Genomic DNA, 18,987 nt, shown 5'->3' on the forward strand with positions numbered 1-18,987 from the left:
ACGAGCAGAGGCGTAGCTTAAGGCACAGCAGGTAACAGTAAAGGGCCCCGATGAGCCGACCCGTTATTCTGAAGCCTGCAGGAAACACTTCAGTCGTCCTAATGAGTTCAATGATGCAGTTACATCATCTCTCCACCACTGCTCTGTGGCGCTGTTCCCATGCACATCCTGCTGCTTTAGTGAGTCATGGTTCCCTCACTTATAATGAGCAGGACAGACGTTTTTACTCACGGCTCCACCAGATTATGTTTGTAATAGTGAACTGAGGACGAGTGAGAGTGAGTTTGAGAGTGTGTGGGGGACGACGGATGGAAAGGATCTCCATCGGAGGAGAGTTGCGGAGATGTTGCGGAGACTAGACTAGCACTTTGAATCCAAATGGCCTTTCTCCTGAATTCAATATACATTTAAACTCTTAAATCCCGCCTGAACCAAGAGGATCTTTTTCCTCACGTCATCAGATTTTTTTTCCAGCATTTTTTTTGTTGGGTATTCAACTCATTATTGTAACTTTTTTGTCATTTTTTGTCACATTTTTGTAAAAAAAAATTGTAATGTTTTTGTAATTTTTTGTAATTTTTTGTAATTTTTTTGGTCAAAGTTTGATCACATTTTTGTCATTTTTTTTAATCACATTTTTATCATTTTTTTTCTTTTGGTCACATTAAAAAAAAAAAAATCGTAAATTTTTTATCAAATTTTTTGTATTTTTTTCCTACATTTTGGTCATTTTTTGTCACATTTTGTCACATTTTCATAATTTTTTCGTCAATTTTTTGTCACGTTTTTTGCAATTTTTTGGTCATTTTTTGTCACATTTTTGTCTTTTTTTTCTTTTTCTTTTGGTCCCATTTAAAAAGACAAAATTAGTCAATTTTTTAATCAAATTTTTGTAATTTTTTTCTTACATTTTGGTCATTTTTTGGTCACATTTTGTCGCATTTTCGTCATTTTTTTCGTCAATTTTTGTCACGTTTTTTGCAAATTTTTTTGTAATTTTTTGTAATTTTTTGGTCAAATTTTTATCACATTATTGTCATTTTTTGTCACATTTTGTCACATTTTCGTATTTTTTTTTGTCACATTAAAAAAACAAAAAATTGTCTTACATTTTGGTCATTTTTTTGTTACATTTTGTCACATTTTTGTCATTTTTCATCCATTTTTTTGTCAATTTCTTATGACATTTTTGTGACATTTTTTCCACTTTTTCATCAATTTTTCGTCACTTTTTTGTCACATTTCCATCATTGTTTTCGTCTCAGTTTTGTCGCTATTTTCTCACCTTTTTCCCAGAAGCTTTTGGACCGGGGTAAAGCCAAACTGGAGTAAATGTGCTCGGTTCAGGTGGGAGTTAAGGGGTTAAACATCCACATTTCTACATATTCCTGCCTGGAGGGAAGGATTACAAACTCTTACAACTCTTAAAAACACATAAAAAGTCATTGTGCCTGACTCGCTGCTGTTGTGGAATCCCTGGGCCAGAGCTCGTCCTCCTCGCCCCAGATGTTCTGAGCAGGACGAGCTTTTCCCTCACTTATCTCCCCCCCAAACACCGACTCTGGCCTCGTAAAAACACTCTGGCGTCGCTTCAGATGGAAACAGCGGGAACAGAGCGGCCTTTATTTATAGAATCCCTTCCCTTTTCCCTTTTTTTCTCCCGTGTGAGTGAGTGTGTGAGCGCGTGGGGGGGGGGGAGCATGAGATCACACCAGGAATGTCCCGACCGCCCCCGGACTGAGACGGGGGGGAGAGGGAGAGGGATATCCCCGGGACCGCACCCTCGGCCGGGGTGTTCCCCGCTCAGAGCCCGGCCTCCGAGACCCCTCCCCCAGAACGGCCCCACTTCCCGGGGACTCCCTGCTCTGGGTCCCCCCCCTTCTCTGACCTCTGTCCACATCTGTCCACATCTGCACTTCAGCAGCTCCTCCAGACTCCGCACCCTCCAGGCTCGGACTCAACGGTCGCTTCTTCACAGGGTTTTTGAAACGTCTAAGCTGCTGCCGGATTCACTGAGCACAGACGGATGAACCGAGACCAGTTCGACTTTAACCAAATCTAAAAGCTTCTTCTAAAAAAGTGTTAAAATAGCAACAAAAATGAGATGAAAATGAAGATGAAAACATCACAACAACCCAACAAAAAAAGACACAAAAAAAGCATTTAAAATGGAACAAAAAAGTTATACAAATCTGACAAAAATAGTCACAGAAAACACAGAAAACTGACTAAAAAGCTACAAAAATCCCCCAAAAATTGATGAAAAATTGACAAAGAAGTGATTAAAAAAATGTCAAAAAAAGTGATGGAAAAAGTGATTACATTTTTTTTAAAAAAATATGATAAAAATGTAAAAAAAAAAAAATGTAAAAGAAATTAAGTGATGAAAAAAATCCCCCAAAAAGTGATGAAAAAGTGATTCAAAAAATGTCTAAAAAGTGATTCAAAAATGTCTAAAAAGTGATGGAAAAAGTGTTTTTTAAAAAAAATATGATTTAAAAAATGTAAAAAGAAATTGTAAAAAAATAAAGTGATGAAAAAAATGTCTAAAAAAGTGATGGAAAAAGTGACAAAAAAGTGATTAAAATTTATTTTAAAAAGTGATTAAAAAATGTCTAAAAAAGTGATGGAAAAAGTGATAAAATGGTTTTGAAAAATATGATAAAAAATTTAAAAAAAAAATGTAAAAAAATATAATATGATGAAAAAAATCCCCCAAAAAGTGATTCAAAAAATGTCTAAAAAGTGATGGAAAAAGTGTTTACATGTTTTTTTTTAAATATGATAAAAAATGTACAAAAAAAAAATGTACAAAAAATAGTGATGAAAAAAATGTCTAAAAAAGTGATGAAAAAGTAACAAAAAAGTGATTCAAAAAAAGTTTAAAAAGTGATTCAATAAATGTCTAAAAAAAATGGTTACATTTTTTTGAAAAATATGATAAAAAATGTAAAAATAAAATTCAAAAAATAGTGATAAGTGTGATAAAAAAAAAAAAATGATGAAAAAGTGACCAAAAAAACATTTCAAAAAAGTGATGAAACAAAATGTCCAAAACAAGGGACGACACCCCAGCAACAATGCGAGGAAAAGTTCCTTCTCGATCAGTTTTGTAGGTCTTAGCTTTCAAATGAGGCGTGTGCAACATTTTAGAATTGGGTGAAGCTGAACTGGAGAAAATGCCCTTGGGTTCAGAGGTTAAGATGCAAAGATCACTCAAAGAACCGTCAACAGTTAAATCACGTTCTGTATCACTCCACTGTTTCCATAGTAACGACAACAACAATTGAGCTGGAACTAGTTTCAGGTGATGGCAAACGACACAGAGGCCAATGAAAAATCTGTGCAACAAAAATGTGATTGAATAGACCTCAGTCTCTTTCACTGGGGGGTCCCTTCTCTGACCCCGCCCCCCCCCTCCATAACCTGCCCCGGGCCCATGCACACTTCCTGGGGACTCCCTTCTCTCCACACTCGTCGGTCCTACAGACTCCAGACTCTCCGGGCTTAACAATGTTTCAGTGGGTTCTTCAGAGGGATTGTTTTAACCTCTTAACCCCCACCTGAACCGAGCACATTTTCCCCAGTTTGGCTTTACCCAAATCTAAAAGCTTCTGGAACAAAGAGAAGAAAATAAGGATGAAAACTCAACAAAAAAGTGGAAAAACGAGATGAAAAAGAAGGCGGGTCTTAGCTTTCAAATGAGTTGTAACACTGGCCTGATTTATTGAGCTTTGAATCTTGGAGGTTTAAGCACAGAAGTCCATGACCCCCCTGTCCCCCGCCCCCCCGCCCCGCCCAGGACCACCCCAGACGCTGCTGCGCCCCAAAGAGAAAGACATGGACCGATACAACACAAATATGAATCCCCTTCAGCGCTCATCAGCCGCACCCTGCCCTGACCCCTCCCTCCCCCCTGACCCGCCCCCCCCCCCTCCCTCCGTCAGGTGCAGCTCTCCCCCGGAGGAAGCCGCCTCTGACACAATAAACACGGCCCGCGGCGGCTCGGAAAGAATCCGAGGCGTGTTCGGGCCGCGGAACAACAGGAAAAACTCAGACGTACTTCCAGATCCACCACAGAGCTGCAGAGCGCCGAGGTGTCCTTGGGCAAGACACCTCACCCTGCGCCCCAGTGCCAACGGATCATGTGACACTCAAATGGATTCTGGGTTGTTTATATGGGGGCAGTGGCATTGGCAGCACATCTGCACAGCGCCACCTGCTGCTCTGGAGTCTGAAGCTTTATGAGGCTTTTGCACAAATGGACCTTTATAGGAATGTAGAAAGAACCGAGACCAGTTCGACTTTAACCAAATCTAAAAGCTTCTTCTGAAAAGTGTCAAAATAGCAACAAAAATGAGATGAAAATTAGAGTGCAGATCGGGCTGATTTTTTCTGTCCGAGCCCGGCCCTCGTCCGACAGAGCAGTGATCAAATCCGAACCGAGCCCGACAGGCATTAAGATATTTGTGTCCGAGTCCGACCGAGCCCGACACATTTAAAATCACAATATTTCCATAAGCCTAATGACACAGTAGGATACGATATTGTTTGTGTGGAAATAGTCAGATTTTATCCATCAAAAGGCATTCGGAACGTAAACACAGATGAGCGGAGCACGCACGGCCACACGCACGCACGCACGCACGCGGAGCAACAGTTTTACCTGTGCGGTCACTACACGTGTTTCGTTGTCACAGCAGTTCACAACTTCTTAAAAGCATTACTGCGTGCGCACTGCGCAGTGCATAAGCGGGTTTAAATGCCGCATCTTCTATTTATTTATTTATTTATTTAGTTTTTTGACAAATGAACGCTTGCAATGCATGAAATGAAACAGACCCATTTTATTTTCATTTTTTATTATCGTGCTGATGTGTCCGAGTCCGACCCGAGCCCGAAAATAAGTTCTAAATATTTGTCCGAGTCCGACCGAGCCCGTCGGGTTCCGACGGGTCCTGTCGGACGTCGGACGGGTTGCAGCACTCTAATGAAAATGACAAAAGACAAAAATAAAGCATTGAAAATGAAACAAAAAAGTTATACAAATCTGAGAAAAATAGTGAGAAAATGTGTTCCAAAAATCCGTCAAAAAGTGATGAAAAAGTGACAAAAAAGTGATTCAAAAAATGTCTAAAAAAGTGATGAAAAAGTGATTCAAAAAATGTGAAAAAATATGATAAAAAATGTTACAAAAAATAGTAAAAAAAATATAGTGATTAAAAAAAATGTCTAAAAAAAGTGATGAAAAAAGTGATTCAAAAAATTTGAAAAAATATGATAAAAAAATGTTTTAAAAAATTGTAAAAAAAATTTAGTGACAAAAAAAAAGGCTAAAAAAGTGATGAAACAAAATGTCCAAAAAAATGTTTCTCTTTCACATGTAGTGAAGTTCTGAGCTCTCGTAAAGCGCTGGACTCGAGCTGAGCAGATGTTTGCAGATGTTTAGTCCAAAGAAGGATGTGGGTTTGATTTGCTCCACCCATTTATTGACCTTTGAACCCAAAAAACGAGGAAGTTTAAGCACAGAAGGAGAAGCTCTTACCCCGCCGTGACCGAGCACCAGTTCGACTTTAACCAAATCTAAAAGCTTCTTCTGAAAAGTGTCAAAACAAAAATGAGACAAAATTGAGGATAAAACCGTCACAAAAACCCAACAAGAAAGTGACATCAAAAATGGAACAAACAGTGATACAAATCTGACAAAATGTGACAGAAAACAGACAAAAAAGCAATGAAACAAAATGTCAGTGGCATTGGCAGCACATCTGCACAGCGCCACCTGCTGCTCTGGAGGCTGCTTTTATTAGACTTTTGCACAAACGACCTTTATAGGAATGTAGAAAGAACCGAGACCAGTTCGACTTTAACCAAATCTAAAAGCTGCTTCTGAAAAGTGTCAAAATAGCAACAAAAATGAGATGAAAATGAAGATGACAACGTCACAAAAACCCAACAAAAAAGACACACAAAAAAGCATTGAAAATGGAACAAAAAAGTTAAACAAATCTGACAAAAATAGTGAGAAAATGTGACTAAAAAGTTCCAAAAATCCCCCAAAAAGTGATGAAAAAGTGATTAAAAAAAAAGTTTAAAAAGTGATTCAAAAATGTCAAAAAAAAGTGATGAAAAAAGTGATTCAAAAAATGTGAAAAATATGATAAAAAATGTTTAAAAAAAACAAAAAAACTTAGTGATAAAAAAATGTCTGAAAAAGTGACCAAAAAAAATATTTCAAAAAAGTGATGAAACAAAATGTCTAAAAAAGTGTTTATCTTTCACATGTAGTGAAGTTCTGAGCTCTCGTAAAGCGCTGGACTCGAGCTGAGCAGATGTTTGCAGATGTTTAGTCCAAAGACGGATGTGGGTTTGATTTGCTCCACCCATTTATTGACCTTTGAACCCAAAAAACGAGGAAGTTTAAGCACAGAAGGAGAAGTGTGCTGATAAACTCCAACCCCACAAACCGACCGAGCACCAGTTCGACTTTAACCAAATCTAAAAGCTTCTGGTAAAAAGTGTTAAAATGAGACGGAATTGAGGATAAAACCGTCACAAAAACCCAACAAGAAAAAAACATCAAAAATGGAACAAACAGTGATACAAATCTGACAAAATGTGACAGAAAACTGACAAAAAAGCAATGAAACAAAATGTCAGGGGCATTGGCAGCACATCTGCACAGCGCCACCTGCTGTTCTGGAGGCTGAAGCTTTATTAGGCTTTTGCACAAACGACCTTTATAGAAACGTAGAAAGAACCGAGACCAGTTCGACTTTAACCAAATCTAAAAGCTTCTTCTGAAAAGTGTCAAAATAGCAACAAAAATGAGATGAAAATGAAGATGAAAACGTCACAAAAACCCAACTAAAAAGACCAAAAAAAAGCCTTGAAAATGGAACAAAAAAGTAATACAAATCTGACAAAAATAGTGAGAAAATGTGACTAAAAAGTTCCAAAAATCCCCCAAAAAGTGATGAAAAAGTGATAAAAAAATGATTCAAAAAAAGTTTAAAAAGTGATTCAAAAATGTCTAAAAAAAGTGATGAAAAAAGTGATTCAAAAAATTTGAAAAATATGATACTTTTTTTTTTAATTGTAAAAAAAATATAGTGATAAAAAGAAATGTCTAAAAAAGTGACCAAAATGTTTTTTTCAAAAAAGTGATGAAACAGAATGTGATTAAAAAAAAGTTAAAAAGTGATGAAAAAGATGATTCAAAAAAAATTGAAAAATGTGTAAAAAAATAATAATAATATAGTGATAAAAAAATGTCTGAAAAAGTGACACATTTTTTTTTTAAAGAAAGTGATAAAATGTTAAAATAACAACAAAAATGAGACAAAATTGAGGATAAAAACGTCACAAAAACCCAACAAGAAAGTGACAAAAAAACTCAAACTCAAAAATGGAACAAACAGTCACAAAATGTGACAGAAAACGGACAAAAAAGCAATGAAACAAAATGTCAGGGGCATTGGCAGCACTTCTGCACAGCGCCACCTGCTGTTCTGGAGGCTGCTTTATTAGGCTTTTGCACAAATGGACCTTAATAGAAATGTAGAAAGTGTTTATCTTTCAAATGTAGTGGATTTCTGACTTCTGGTAAAGTGCTGGACTTGTGTCGAATAAAGCAGAGGTTTGCAGATGTTTAGTCCAAAGAAGGATGTGGTTTTGATTTGCTCCGTAAAAAAAGGTCTATTTAGGAACTGGCTGCTGCGGCCGAGGCTGAGTCACTGACGGATCGGGAGAAGAAAGTGAAGCTAAAGAGCCGGGCGTAAGATAAACCTGCTGTGGAGCTGGAGGCAGCTGGCACCGGGGCCGCTCCCACAGGCGGATCCAAACGCCAGATCCAAACGCCAGATCCCGGCCTGTGTAACGCTCAGGCTTTCTGCTACTTAGGGCGCGAGGCGGGGCGGCTCTGCGCGAGTGCCAGGCCACAGTTTAGCCTCGGGAAAGTTACATTTACAACGGGTTTGTCTCTATAACCCCAGCAGTGGAGTGAGTTTAGTCCTTGAGTCTGTTGTAGAAATGTAATGTTTTCTCCAGTCTGGCTTTACCCAAATCTAAAAGCAAGAGAGCGGCAAAAGAGCGACAAAAATGTGCCAATAAAAACACAATGACACAAGTGACAAGAACAGGATTTAAGAGTGATGCATTAAAAACAGTCTGACCCGAGCACAGAGCACCTGAGGCAAATCACTTATCCATGCAGTCCTTATATTTGAAGAGTTTACTGGTGCTAGGCTAGTGCTAGGCTAGTGCTAGGCTAGTGCATGTCTATGGTAACTAGTAGCCTGCATTAAAAACAGTGTGACCCGAGCACAGAGCACCTGAGGCAAATCACTTATCCGTGCAGTCCTTATATTTGAAGAGTTTACTGGTGCTAGGCTAGTGCTAGGCTAGTGCTAGGCTAGTGCTAGGCTAGTGCATGTCTATGGTATCAGCTAGCCTGCATTAAAAACAGTCTGACCCGAGCACAGTGCGCCTGAGGCAAATCACTTATCCGTGCAGTCCTTATATTTGAAGAGTTTACTGGTGCTAGGCTAGTGCTAGGCTAGTGCTAGGCTAGTGCATGTCTATGGTAACTAGTAGCCTGCTTTAAAAACAGTCTGACCCGAGCACAGTGCGCCTGACAAACCATAGAAATGTCTGTGTTGATTTAAAAGAACTTATATTTGAGCAGCTTCCTGGTTGTAGCTACGCGGCGGCGGAGTGATCTGCTCGGTTACCGGATCTACTTGTTAACCTGCGGCCGCATCACTACACGTGGAATTCACAAAGGAGCTTTCTACAAATCAGATATGGCAACGTTTGGAGGAAGAGGCTTTTAATGCAGGCTACTAGTTACCATAGACATGCACTAGCCTAGCACTAGCCTAGCACTAGCCTAGCACTAGCCTAGCACCACGTAACTCTTCAAATATAAGCACTGCATGAATTAAAACATATATATATATCTCCAGAAATCAACAACACTCTGGCTAACGTGTAAATAAGGTCAAATAATGTCAAAACTAGAAGCTCGTCTCTGTCGGAGTTCACAGCGAGACAGAGGGCAGGCTACTAAAGCTAACGCTGTGCTAATGTAGCCTCTGACTTCCTGGTTCGACCTGGAGGAAAATGAGCTATATTTTGAAAAACAGAAACATGGTCTGTTTTTAACAATGCCACAGTGACCTGAGTATTAGAGTATTGAAGTACTTGGTGGAAATACTTGACTATACTCAACACGAGCTTGAAAGTCCGGTTTATGTTTTAATGTTCTGAAAATACGTCATGAAAGTGAGGAAAAAGATACATCATTCTCAAAACAAAATAGAAGAAACTCATTGAAAAGTACACGTTAATTAAATATGGGCTCGTTTTCATCTGTCGCATGAAGCTTTTGTCACTTACAAATAAAGCTAAAGCAGTTTTTTACTCAGTAATCGTCCGTGAGAGTAAATGCTACGCTGACAGAAAAGACAAAGGGACAGAGGGATATTGTTCATCCACTTACACAATGGAGCTCATTTATTTCAGTCAAACTTGGCTGCAAATACTGTTTAAGTGGCGCTAGCCCGCAGTTAGCTTTGCCCGTTAGCCTGTTAGCTTCTTCATGATCCCATTAGTGTGTATTGGGGAAAGTTGCAATTGTGGTTTTCTGTCCAGAGACACCAGGGGGAGATGAAAGACCCCCCAATCATCCCTTTAACACTTGTATTACCCCCAGAGGGACTACGGGAAGGATTTATTAAGGTAAACAAGTTACTTAGTTCTGCTTTAAGGCGGGGGCGCACTCATTGTGGAAGAAATGAAGTTGAATTGACTTTAATTCTGTCTCTTTTTCATATTACGGGTAAAAGGAGAGTGTGACCAGATATTTAATCAAGAAAATGTGACTTATTTCCAGAAGCACAATTACAGTGGGAGGAAACAGTGAGTCAACCCTTTGGAATTTCTTACATTTCTGCCTTAAATTGCTCATTAAATGTGGTTTGATCTTTATTCAAATCACAAGAACCAGTAAACAGTTTCCACTCAACCAATCATCATATAGTTATTTAGCCATAACATGTAAACATCCACAGGAGGTTCACCCACTGTCAGAACTACTCGGATACATTCATTTAAAGAAGCTCGTGATGACGTCATTTGAGTCTAAAACGAGAGTCCGCAGGGAATCCCCCCGGAACGCGGCACAAAACCAGCGACATGTTCACCTCATGACGTCACTTTAAACATCTGACAAAAAAAAAAAAAAAAAAACCGTCACAGGATTCAAACTCCCGCAGCGTTTGCACTGTTCTGGACGTGATTAATCATCTCCACGAGCGCCACTTCTTTTGGCTCACGCGCTTTTATTGGAGCGAACAATGCATTCTTTGGGGAAGAGCACATTATTTTGATTATGCCACTCCTGGAACATGAACAGACTTTGCCTCCTGGAGCTTTTTAAAGCACACTCTCCATGTCTGGTTTGCTACTTCTTACTTACTGCTTAAAGTTTCACCTTCTCTGTAGTACATTCTCTACAATGTTTTTACTCTAAAACAATGACAGCCCTTCATGCATTTCTCAAACACTTCATCACAAACTCGCCACTGCGTAAATCTTCCCCAAATCACTGTCTATCCCTTTAACTCCTCCGCTAATCCCTCACTGCTGCCGCCGCTGTCCCGTCTCCAAATAGAGGCATATCCCGCGCGCAGAGGCAGCAGAGCGCGCGCCCCGCACTGACAGCAGGTCCCACGCGCACTTTCATTTGCAACAACCCTCTTCGCAACGCTCACGACGCGCGCACACAACACAGGTTTGAGATCTGGCTGCGCTTTTACGCACGGACGCGCCGTGGATGGAGCGAGTCTTTACGCACGGGGCGCGCTTACCTTGACCACGTCGTCGTTCACGTGCTTGGGGTCGCGGTTGACCAGGTCGATCTCCTTGGTGTGCACGTCCTCCATCGCCTTCTCGTTCAGGCTGTCGTTGTCCATGTCCTTGTTGTTGGGTTTGTAGATGTTGCCCTGTTTGCGGATGAACGGCGAGTGCAGAAACTCCTGCGGGAGAAGCGCAGAGGGAGAGAGCGGAGTGAGGAGTGAGGAGTGAGAGGGAGGAGTGAGAGGGAGGACGGACGCACGGGCACCACCGAGCTGTGCAGAGGAGCGCAGTGAGCAGAGGAACAGAGCGGCAGAGGAGGAGCAGGGACGGGGCAGGTCCAGGGACACACCCTCACCACCAGGGGGCCTCGCGGAGAGAGAGAGGGAGAGAGAGAGAGTGGAGAGAGAGAGAGGGGAGGGAGAGGAGAGAGAGGAGAGAGGAGAGAGAGAGAGAGGAGAGAGAGGAGAGAGAGAGAGAGGAGAGGAGAGAGAGAGAGGGGGAGAGGAGAGAGGAGAGAGGGGGGGAGGAGAGAGAGAGAGAAAGAGAGAGAGAGGAGAGAGAGGAGAGAGAGAGAGAGGAGAGAGAGAGGAGAGAGAGAGGAGAGAGAGGAGAGAGAGAGGAGAGAGAGAGGAGAGAGAGGAGAGAGAGGGGAGAGAGAGAAAGAGAGAGAGAGGAGAGAGAGGGGAGAGAGAGAGAGGAGAGAGAGAGGAGAGAGAGAGAGGAGAGAGAGAGGAGAGAGAGAGGAGAGAGAGGAGAGAGAGGGGGAGAGGAGAGAGAAAGGAGAGAGAGAGAGGAGAGAGAGAGGAGAGAGAGAAAGAGAGAGAGAGGAGAGAGAGGGGAGAGAGAGAGAGGAGAGAGAGAGGAGAGAGGAGAGAGAGAGAGAGGAGAGAGAGAGAGTGAGAGAGAGTGAGAGAGAGAGAAAGGGGAGGGAGGGGAGAGAGAGAGAAAAAGAGAGAGAGAGAAAGGGGAGGGAGAGAGAGAGAAAGGGGAGGGAAGGGAGAGAGAGAGAGGGAGAAGAGAGAGAGAGGAGAGAGAGAGGAGAGAGAGAGAAAGAGAAAGGGGAGGGAGGGGAGAGAGAGAGAGAGGGAGAGAGAGAGAGGGGGAGAGAAAGGGGAGGGAGAGGAGAGAGAGAGAGAAAGGGGAGAGAGAGAGAGAGAGGGGAGAGAGAGAGAGAGAGGGAGAGGCTTGTACGTAAAGGTACCAAAACAGAAGTCAGATAAGAAACGCTGCTCGCACTGTGAGGCCCTTTAAACCACGCACTAGAATCAGAGGTGGGCAGTGTAGCTAAAATATGTACTCAAGTAAGACAGTAACGTTACTTTGAAATCATTGTCAACAGAAGCCACAAAATAAGTACTAAAGTAAGATCAGAAAAGTAACTGAGTTCAGTCGTGTCAAACTAAATTACTCTCAGAAGTTACTTTACTGCATGTTCTTGAGTAAATGGAACTAAGTACTACCTGTCACGAATTCACAGATTCATGGAAGCACTTTTCAACTGTTTATTAGCAGAACAGCAGCGATCAGGCCGATTAGAACATACAGCACATGTTAGCACAGAGCAGCACTACACGAAGCATGAACCTGTGAGGAGCAGAAACCTGACATGTTCAAGAAGCAAAACTTTTTATTTCATCTGTTTTGACAATTTCTACCTTTTCTACCTGGGGGGTGATTATGAAAGGGAATCACTAAGAAGAAGCTAACAGGCTAACGAGCAAAGCTAACTGTGGGCTAGCTCCACTTAAACAGTATTTACAGCCACGTCTGAGTGAAACAAATGATCTCCATTGTGTGATTACATGAACAACATCCCTCTGTCCCTTTGTCTTTTCTGTCAGTGTAGGATTTACTCTCACGGACAATTATAGAGTAAAAAACACAACCTGCAGTGGCGCTTACGGCCTCTAGGGGCACGAGTTACTTAGTTCTGCTTTAAACATATTTTAGACAAAGGCTCCTGCAAGATCTGACAATTCCACACACTTTAATCCCAGTTTGTTCCCATTTCATCCAGGCTGGTTTAGCCCCATTTATTCCCTGTTCAGTGCGTTTTAATCCTGGTTTATATTATTGGATATTTTATTCCACAGGATCCTGCGTGTCCCGGAGAACAATGGTAACAATGATGTCCAGTGTTGTTGATGGATGTTTTGGATTTCCCTGGTGTCCTGTGGGTTAATTAGCCCGACATTCCCTGATCCTCCGTGTCTGGGCGGGGTGTCGGGCGGGGCGCTGGGCGGGGCGTCGGGCAGAGCGGGGGGCGGGGCATCGGGCGCCCTGTTCCCTGCTCTCGATCTGACGGGACACGCTCTCCCCGCTGACACACGGAGCTGGAATGACTCCGTCCGGGCTTGTTCTTCCGTTAGATAAAAAGAAGAAACGATGGACGCGAGCCACGGCGTCGCTACGGCAACGGGAGTAAACGCTTCATCCGCGAGGGGAGGGGCTGGGGGGGGGGGGCGTGGCCAGGTGCCGCTCAGACGGAGGAGACTCTGAGCTCTGTCGGATTCTGCGGCTTTAAACCCGACCTGTGATATCACGCTGACAGTCACAACACGGACCTTCTTCCTCGTTCGTAACGCCTCATTTGAAAGCTAAGACCAACAAACGTGATCGTAACTTTGTCGTCACATTGCTGCGTTTTTCTGTCGCTTTTTTTCAGCGCTTTTTTGTGTGTTTTCGCCTCGTTCATGACGCTATTTTGATGCTTTTTCTGAAGCTTTTAGATTTGGGTAAAGTCAAACTGGAGAAAATGTGCTCGGTTAAGAAGGAGAAGAGCTTTATTTGTGCATCGCCCCTTGAATATCATGAAAAAGTACATTTATTTCTGTAATTCTGTAACTGAAAATGTGAAACTAATATAAGATTGAGCAATAATCATCATGTCATGGGTCTATATCAGGGGTAGGCAACGCCAGGCCTGCGGGCCAAATCCGGCCCTCCAGCACAGAACCTCTGGCCCCAATATGATTTTGAGAAGCATTATTATAAGGGCTCAAATACCTGTTAAAGTACTCTAAACATGCGAGAAATAGTGTCTTTTCATAGAGTACTTTTTAAATGTCCTGCAGAACGTCCCACTTGGTCATATATAATGCAAAACAGTGATTCTCAACTGGTGGGTCGGGATTCAAAAGTGGGTCGAGAGGCTATAGGGAAATACACTGGAGTCTGTTAGAATTCATATTTGATCATAATTTCAGATTCAAAAGAAAATCTACGGCTTGTTGTGTGGTTAATACAGTATTTTATATGATACATGACAAATGATAGTTTTATTTGGGTCGCAGCTGGTCATTAAGGTAACGGCGTCTCGGAGCCGGACCACTTTGGAACCACTGATGTAAAATATTGGCAGAAAATGGTTCTTAACCTCTTACCACCCGCCTGAACCAAGTGCATTCTGTCCTCTTTGGCCATTATGTAGGTCTGTAACATCTCATTTGAAAGCTAAGACCCACAAAAGTGATCTTTTTCCTCGCGTTGTTGCTGTGTTGTGCCACCTTTTTTCTTTTTGTTCACATTTTTGTTGAATTTTTGTCACATTTTTCTTCAATTTTTGTTCAATTTTTTTTTCAATTTTTTTTCACTTTTTGGTTGAATTATCATCACATTTTTGTTTAATTTTCGTCACATTTTTGTTGAGTTTTTGTCTCTTTTTTGTCACATTTTTGTTTAATTTTTTTCAGTTTTTGGTTGAATTTTCGTCACATTTTTGTTGAATTTTTGTCACATTTTTGTTTATTTTTTTCACTTTTTGGTTGAATTTTTGTCACATTTTTGTCAAATTTTTGTCACATTTTTGTTGAATTTTTGTCTCTTTTTTGTTGAATTTTTTGTCTCTTTTTTGTTTATTTTTTTCACTTTTTGGTTGAATTTTTGTCACATCTTTGTCAAATTTTTGTCAAATTTTTGATGAATTTTTGTCACATTTTTGATGAATTTTTGTCACATTTTTGATGAATTTTTGTCACATTTTTGTTGAATTTTTGTCACATTTTTGATGATTTTTTGTCACATTTTTGTTGAATTTTTGTCTCTTTTTTGTTTATTTTTTTCACTTTTTGGTTGAATTTTTGTCACATCTTTGTCAATTTTTTGTCAAATGTTTGTCAAATTTTTGTCAAATTTTTGTTGCGTTTTCATCCTTGTTTTCTTCTCCGTTTTTTTTCAATAAGGGTTAAGAGGTTAAAGCTCCCGGACCTCCAGCATCAGATCTTTTTTTGTTTTTTTGCTGGTATATGTTGTATGATATATGTTTTAAACTCTGAGAAAGCTCCATGTTTTCACTGCAGCGCCTCGAAACTAAAACCGACCCGGGCGCTCCTGTCTGTCTCCACGGCGACGGGATTGTGTGAAGACGCTCATAAATCGGGTTTAAGGGGAAACGTCGCCGGTTCTGGAACAGGAATGTCGGGCCTCGTGCATTGTTTTAAGGCCGACTCTAAAAACCAGGCGACGGGAAGAATGTGTGACATCAGCTGTTTGTGCAGGGAGGCTTTAGTTTTTCATCTGAACCTTCCAATCTGAAATAAACACCGATTTACAAAGTCCAAATCGCTCCATATGTCACACTTATGTTCTTTCAAGGTTGAGGAGCTGAGGTGTGAAAGAATCGTGTTTTTTTCCAGCCACAGCGAGAGGATCGAGTTCACCAATGAGAGCTTGGAAAACGTGTTGCCGGGAGAGGCTCGTCAGCGGTGCGGCCACGCCTCCAGGTCGTTGCCGCGGCGACTGTTCAGAAGTGACACCGAGGAAGAAGATTTCAATGGATTTGGTGATTTGGAGCGAGATGGAGAGTTTGGTGTGATCGTTTAGGTATACAGACGGCATCTCTGGAGTCGCCCATATGGTCATGTTTGAAAACAGTTAAGGGGGAAAACAATTTGGAGAAAAATCAAAACTTTCTCTAATTATTCAAAAACTACTTTAACAAATGCTGAATTATTGATATAGTTGAATATAAATAAAGATACAAAGACATGGAGAGTAAAGTGGTTAAACTGCCCACAAATACATAAATAACGGAGAATGCTAACATGATACTACATGCTAGCATTGTGCTAATGATAATAGAAAACATCCATATGGGCCCGATTTACACTTGACATTGTTTAAGTGATAAATAAGTTCATATTCCATCATAAAATGGCTAAAAAAGTGGAAAATTATGTTTCCCTAAAGATTCTATTTCCCCCTCGGCGAGGCCACGCCCCCTTCAATGAACAGAAATGAATTTAATAGATACAGACGGCATCTCGTCATAGAAGGAGGCGTGGCTTCGCTGAGGGGGAAAATAGAATCTTTAGAGAAACACAATTTTCCCTCTTTTTAGACATTTTCTGGTGGAATATGAACTTATTTATCACATACAAATAAAGTCAAGTGTAAATCGGGCCCATATGGATATTTTCTCACAGCAGATTGTTCAGTAGAAGTGAAAAAATGACAGTGGTAGCTAGCGCTAGCTAACCGTTAGCATTAGCCCGATGCTAACATGTAGCATCATGTTAGCATTCTCCGTTATTTATGTATTTATGGGCTGTTGAACCACTTTGCTCATCTCCATGTCTTTGTATCTTTATTTAGTAGAAAACTATATTCATAATTCAGCGTTTGTTAAAGTAGTTTTTGAATAATTAGAGAACATTTTCATTTTTTCAAAATTGTACCTTAACTGTTTTCAAAAATGACCATATATGGGCCATTCCAGTCCCGTCTGTATCTATGAATGAAAAGCAGCATAACAAACTGTATATTTATGTCTAACTCACGCTGAGGCTCATGTTGCCATGGTAACAGCAAAACATGGACTGGACTTCCTCATGACCCTGGACTGGATTAGGCAAAGTATGACTGGAAAATAATAATAATAGTAATAATTGGCGATTAACATTCTAACAGGCAACTGCCCATGGAGTGACTTCCTGTTTGGATCCAGCTCGCCAAAATAAAAGCACTCAGCTCGTCTCATTGATTAGTTCAGCAGGTACTTGCAACATTACAAGAAAATAATTAAAGTGTTTTGTCTGTTGAAAGTTGAACTAATGAATACGATGGTGCTTTTATTTTGGCGAGCCGGATCCAAACAGGAAGTCACTTCTTGGGCGGCGTTGTGATGCACAGTCAATTATTAGTGATGTGACTTTCATGAACGGCTCTTCAATTGTGAAAAGAGACGGATAGTTTCAGCACTCGCACTGCAAAAAGTAATTAACTAGATCAGTATAATCATCTCAATTTGAGCATAATAATCTAAATTTAAGTTGTTTTGACTAGTTAAGAAGTTCTTGGGCATTTGTCCTGGATTATTTCACTTGTTCTGAGATGTTTCTGACTCGTCTCGATACATTTCGTCCTTATTTCCGGTTATTTTCTTTACCAATGGGGTAAGAAAGTTGGTCTTATCTCATTGGCAATCTTACTTTCTTATTTCAAGCGAGATTTACCCTAGAACTGGTCTGAAATGTCCTCAAACAAGCAAAGTAAACTTGGTCCGATCAGGAAAAGTGTCTAAATGAGTGAAAACCGCTCAAAACAAGAGACATTTCCTCAATTCAAGTCATTTAAGCCAATGCTTGATATTCACTTTTTGCAGTGCAGAAGCTTCATCAGCAACTCAACCTCTGGCAGAAGGCTGAATGTTTACTCTGTCGTCCTGTGTCTCAGACTATGAGTCGAATCTAAGACCATTACGACGAGTTCATGAGGGATTTCCTTAAAAGACTTCTTTCCCAACTCTCCGTGACTTTACTGGTGTTGGTGAATCCTCCTGTGCAGCGGCTGCTCTTCGCTCTCCCTCACACCAGGCCCCCCGGGTTCATTTTAAGACCAGACTGCTCGTAGTGAATCCCGCCGGAGTTTCCGTGCCGTCTTGCCAGGGCCGCGCACACGCTAATTTGTATGTGCTTTGCGTCGGGAGGCGTGACGTTACCCGCGGCCAGTGACCGAACGGAGCCCGGTCGGGGAGCGCCGGGAAGTCGGAGTTTCCATGAACCAAACCCGGAGCTTCCTCAGGGGAGTCTGGGCTGAGAACGTCTCCAAACGCCTTCCCAAAAGTCCCAAAATGGAAAAAAAAAGTGTAGACGACGCAAGGAAAAAAGACCCGTTTTGGCTAGTTTTGTAGGTCTTTCAAATGAGGCATGACACTGGCCTTTAGGATTTGGGTAAAGCCGAACAGGAGAAAAGAAGGTGGGGGGTAAGACCGAGTGACAGTTGAAAGCAAACCTACAAAACTAAGCTTCTTCCTCGTTGTGATTGTCACAGTTTCATCCTTTTTGTTTGTGTTTTCATCACGTTTTTGTTGGTCTTAGCTTTCAAATGAGGCGTCACACTGGGGTAAAGGCTGCAGACTTCTCATTTCAATCTTCTATTGGCTGGAAGAGTAAGAAACTTCACCTAAAGCTGCGGCTGCTTTGTTTATTTTAGCCAGAGCGGCAGGACATGAGGGATAAATGTGATGAACTGTTCCATAAACGCCTTAAATATGAGACCGTTTCACTTCATTACGTTAAATTAAACTTTCTTTTAACAAACTGTGTCAAAACAAGACTTAAAGTAAACACAGAATCAGCCAAAAAAGCGTGAACATCGAGTTATACATGAAAAGTCTACATGGATGAAAAGATCGACCTGACGCTGCTGTGCGTAAAGTGTGCGCCCCGTGCCCCCGGTCACGAGGCGCATAAAGGGCGCAGGTAAAACTTCACATCCAGCCTCTAAACGGCTCCCAGCGCGCTCTCACATGCCTCACGAGTGCGCCACAGCGGGGGGGGAGAAGCGAGAGGAGCGGACGGACTCACCTCTGGTTCTCCGTCCTTCAGCCCTCCTGTCATAGTGCACGGCCGCGGAGCGAATGCGCAGCAGCGGGACGAGCGGTGGCGAGCGCGCAGAGCGGAGGGAGGGAGGGGGGGGGGGGGGGGGCGGGGGAGGTCTGACACGAGCCGCTGTCAGCCGGGAATCAGGAAGCAAAACTCGGGGAGACGCGGTGTGAGGGGACAGGGGAAGGGCCGGGGGGGTTCAGGGGGGGCCACAGGGAGCGGGGCTGTTCGCTGGAAATGTGGGCGTAAAAAAAGAAGGCGCGCGGAAAAGGTGCGGGTGGATGTGTGTGTAGCCTCGGGGAAG

General features: G+C 41.8%; 1 protein-coding gene across 1 annotated transcript in view; it reads right to left on the reverse strand.

Moving 5' to 3' along the window:
* Window positions 1-18,735, reverse strand: part of cav1 (caveolin 1) — a 32,472-nt gene extending 13,737 nt beyond the window's left edge. The window contains exons 1-2 of the mRNA XM_079560431.1: window positions 18,666-18,735; window positions 10,872-11,039 (exon numbers count right to left, since the gene is read on the reverse strand). Coding sequence (XP_079416557.1) covers window positions 10,872-11,039; window positions 18,666-18,698 — 201 coding nt within the window. The 5' untranslated portion in view covers window positions 18,699-18,735. The remainder of the gene's footprint in view (window positions 1-10,871; window positions 11,040-18,665) is intronic.
* Between the last annotated feature and the right edge of the window lie 252 nt (window positions 18,736-18,987).

This window comes from Gobius niger (genome assembly GCF_951799975.1).
Source record: "Gobius niger genome assembly, chromosome: 7".
Classification (NCBI taxonomy): Eukaryota; Metazoa; Chordata; class Actinopteri; order Gobiiformes; family Gobiidae; genus Gobius; species Gobius niger.